Source organism: Vombatus ursinus, unplaced genomic scaffold, assembly GCF_900497805.2.
Source record: "Vombatus ursinus unplaced genomic scaffold, bare-nosed wombat genome assembly UNPS02014894.1, whole genome shotgun sequence".
Classification (NCBI taxonomy): Eukaryota; Metazoa; Chordata; class Mammalia; order Diprotodontia; family Vombatidae; genus Vombatus; species Vombatus ursinus.
This window is the reverse complement of record NW_020954672.1, coordinates 3,643,187-3,646,850: the sequence shown is the minus strand read 5'-3', so window position 1 is coordinate 3,646,850 and position 3,664 is coordinate 3,643,187. Positions and strand designations below refer to the sequence as shown.

Sequence of the window (3,664 nt, the reverse complement as noted above, 5' to 3'; positions counted from 1 at the left end):
ACACACACACACACACACACACACACACACACACATATGCTATATGGGGTCTGAAGAGAAAGGTCATTCCTACTGAAGGGATCATAGAGGATTTCCTGAAGATGATGACATTGGAAGTATTCCTTAGATGTTTCTGCTTTTCTCCTGCTCTTCACCTTAGCACACCAGTGTTTCTCAAACTCATAGGTTATGACTCAATTACCAGCAGACATAGAATCTGCCTCTGTTCCATCTGTTTCTATCAGGATTCAACTGCTTGGGGCTTTTGGAGAATGAATGAGGCCTGTAGAGTATATAGTAGAAAGCTGTGGGTGTTGCAGGTAGGGGAGAGGAGATTAGTTACTGGAAAATATTTAGGAACCACTATATTAGACAAACCCTCTGCTTCAGATAACTTTAGTCTCCCCATGATTCCAGAGTCCCTTAGAAAGAACTAGTAGAGAAAATATTCACCTCCCTTCTTTGTTGAGGTGAAAGACTGACTCTGGGTGTGGAACATTGTACATGTTATCAGACTTGCTTGATAATGGTGGATAGCTTCACCAAATTTTTTTCCCTTTTTTTGGTTACAGGGCTCAGGGAGTGAGGGAAGGGATAAATTTCAAATAAAAGTGATACCAATAAAATTTAAAATTAAATAAAAGGACCAGCAAAGGTTATACATTTCTAGGTAGGCCTGGGGTTTGTGGGCAGGTCAAACTGATATGTGTGGCTGAATCATAGCCTTATCATGGCTACAGATTGGGCTGGAGAAAATGCCTACTCTAATCCTGAGAAGGAACAATGGTATTTAGATCCTCCAGAGCAGTGGAGGGCAGATACACATCTTAGTGTCTAGGATTCCCTTTATGTTCTTAAGACTTTGTGGCTAACAGAATCTCAAATCTGTCCACCAGATAAGCCTGCTATTTCCTGTCATCTACCTGCTGTTCTGGGCCTTCCTTTTGGTCTTTAGTTTGTGGTCAGAGCCCGTGGTTTGTGGCATTGGCCTGGCTATCATGCTGACAGGTGTCCCTGTCTACTTTCTCGGTGTGTACTGGCAGCACAAACCCCAGTGTTTCAATGACTTCATTGGTAAGTTTGGGGATGGCTCCACAGGGCTTTATTAGTATTGGGAACTCCCGGGGTGGGGGGAGGATCATTTTACAAATTCAGATGAATGAGCACCTGCTTTGTAATTTATAGTCATCTAATCAATTAATAGGGGCAGACACAGTGGTGGTCTAGGTACACAGTGGTGTGGTAGATAAGAGTAGTAGGCATGGAGTCATGAAGGCTCACTGTCCTGAGTTCAAATGTGACCTCAAATACTTACTAGCTATGTGTCCCTGGGTCACTTAAGTCACTTAACCCTGTTTGCTTCAGTTTCCTCATTTGTGAAATAAACTGGAGAAGGAAATGGCAAATCACTCTACTATCTCTGCTAAGAAAATCCCAAATGGGGTCACAAAGAGTTGGGCACAACTGAACAGCAACAACCTTCCATCCTACTCTTCCACAGAATTTTTATTAGTATAGGGAACTCTCATGTAGAAAATTCCTTTCCTCAGTTCAGATCAGCACCTGCTTTGTAATTTGTAGTCATTTAATCAATTCGTAACCCTGGAATGTAAGACTCTTTTAAATAATGTTTTGTTCTTTATACTTGTATACCCTGGCCTGAGGTCCTGCTAGGTGCTGGGGAATTAAATACAATGAATGAAAAATATACCTACTGCTAGTAGGTAGTCATACTAGGTACATTGTACTACTCATCTTTAAAGAGTTGCTTAGAGACACACGGCAGTTTAGGTGCTTGCTCAAGATCATTCAGCCAGTATGTGTCCACAGTTTGGACTTGAACTCATGTCTGCCTAGCTCCACATCTGGCCCTTTATTCACTCTCCCACAGTTGTTCTCTACATAGATATATAGACACATAGATAATTAAAATGCATGACTGAAAGGAAATGTCATCTCAGAAGTTAAAAGAAAAAAAATTGGGGGCAGCTAGGTGGTGCAGTGGATAGAGCACTGTCCCTGGAGTCGGGAGGACCTGAATTCAAATTTGACCTCAGACATTAGCTGTGTGACCCTGGGCCAGTCACTTAACCCCGATTGCCTCCCAAAGCAAAAAATCAGCCTTCTAAGCTGGGGGAAATGCTACCTTTGGTGGCATCAAGGAGCATGAAAGGCCTATAAGATAGTGATTGGCAGGACTCAGCTAGAGTGAGTTAGTAATCTTAAGGAGAACACACCACCAGATAAAGGAATCTGTCCATTTTGATCCGAAGTTCAGGTGCAGGTGAGTGGAGTTTATGGGATTTCCTGTTAGAGGTGGGGTTCCAGGAAGGAGAGTTTGGGGGCCAATCCCATCTCATCCTGCATGGTGAGAAGTTCAGTCCCAGGAGCTGATTTTCCTGCATTTTTTCCACCTTCTCAGCATCCCTCACCTCGTTGAGCCAGAAGCTGTGTGTGGTCGTGTATCCCCAGGTGGATGAGAGCCCATCAAAAGAGGAAGAATCTCTTGATGACATGAAAGAACAGAGGCAACCCATCTACAAATCAACTGACCCCAATGGGCCAGAGTCAACTGATTCATCCCGACCCTGATTCTGAGCGGCTCTTCTGAGCTTCTCTGGCCTTTGGCTCCCCCTTCAACCCCTCCTTCACTCAACCTCCTTCTTTACCCTCACCCCAAAACTGTTCTTCTCAGGTGGGTGCAGTCAGAGAGGTAGGGGAGGGAAATGGTAAACAAAGACACTGTAATTTGTACCCAAAGAACCAGCCACAGACCACTAGGGTCTATGTAGGAATACCATTCACCAGTGCTGCTGTCCCTAGGGAGAGGAAGTCTACCTCCTTTACACAGACCCCAACTTGAGGAGTGAGGGCCATCCAGGGATATTATCCTTAGCAAATCCTCGTGCCCACAAACGTGCAAAAACCCCCAGAGCAGCATCCTCAGGAAACCAACCACGTTTGGTGTTGCCTTCACTCTCCTTCCCCTTTCCAAGCCTAAGGAACAGAGGCCTGAGTTGGGGAAGGAGGAACAACTCAGACATGGCAGCCAGAGGTCTTCAAGAGAAGGGGATCTGATGTCAGCCGCAGGGTGCAGGAGTCTCAGAGAAAGGACATAGGTGTTTTCCCCACACACTTGGTCTTGATTACTTGTGGTTCCTTTCCAGACAGTACAAATTCCCTTTAGGGTTAAGGACCAACAAAGGATGAGCACTGCCTCTTCTTCCCCTACTTCTCCCTTCCCCTCACCCCTCATCCCTCCCCTACACACACAGGCATTCAAGCACACCCCAAGCCTGTGGAACACATTTGCAAAGACCCAGATAACAGGGACTCTGTACCGTTCCCTGTGTGCTGTCCCCAGTTTGGTGCCAAAGCTTTCTGAACCCATTGAAGCTTGTTTCCTGGTTGGTTTCACAGAAGTGGCTTTTTCTTTACTAGTAACAAGGTTTAGCAGCTCTCTCCACCTTGGGGCCATCCTTGATGAGGAGATATTTGCTAATTATCACTGGTATTTACCCTTCTCTGTCCCCAAGGACCCGCAACTCCACCTCTCAGTGCTGCCATTTTGCAGGTTTACACTATCTCTTCCCTGGGGTAAGGCCTCTCCCTACAGGGAGACTGTGAGCCACCCAAGTCTCCACCTTGAAATCAATGTTGGGCC

General features: G+C 45.5%; 1 protein-coding gene across 2 annotated transcripts in view; it reads left to right on the top strand.

Moving 5' to 3' along the window:
- SLC7A8 (solute carrier family 7 member 8) overlaps positions 1-3,322 on the top strand; it is a 77,053-nt gene extending 73,731 nt beyond the window's left edge. For both annotated transcript variants that reach the window (XM_027843175.1, XM_027843176.1), the window contains 2 exons: positions 897-1,074; positions 2,423-3,322. In XM_027843175.1, the coding sequence (XP_027698976.1) occupies positions 897-1,074; positions 2,423-2,592 (348 nt within the window). In that variant the 3' untranslated portion in view covers positions 2,593-3,322. The remainder of the gene's footprint in view (positions 1-896; positions 1,075-2,422) is intronic.
- Positions 3,323-3,664: the final 342 nt, after the last annotated feature.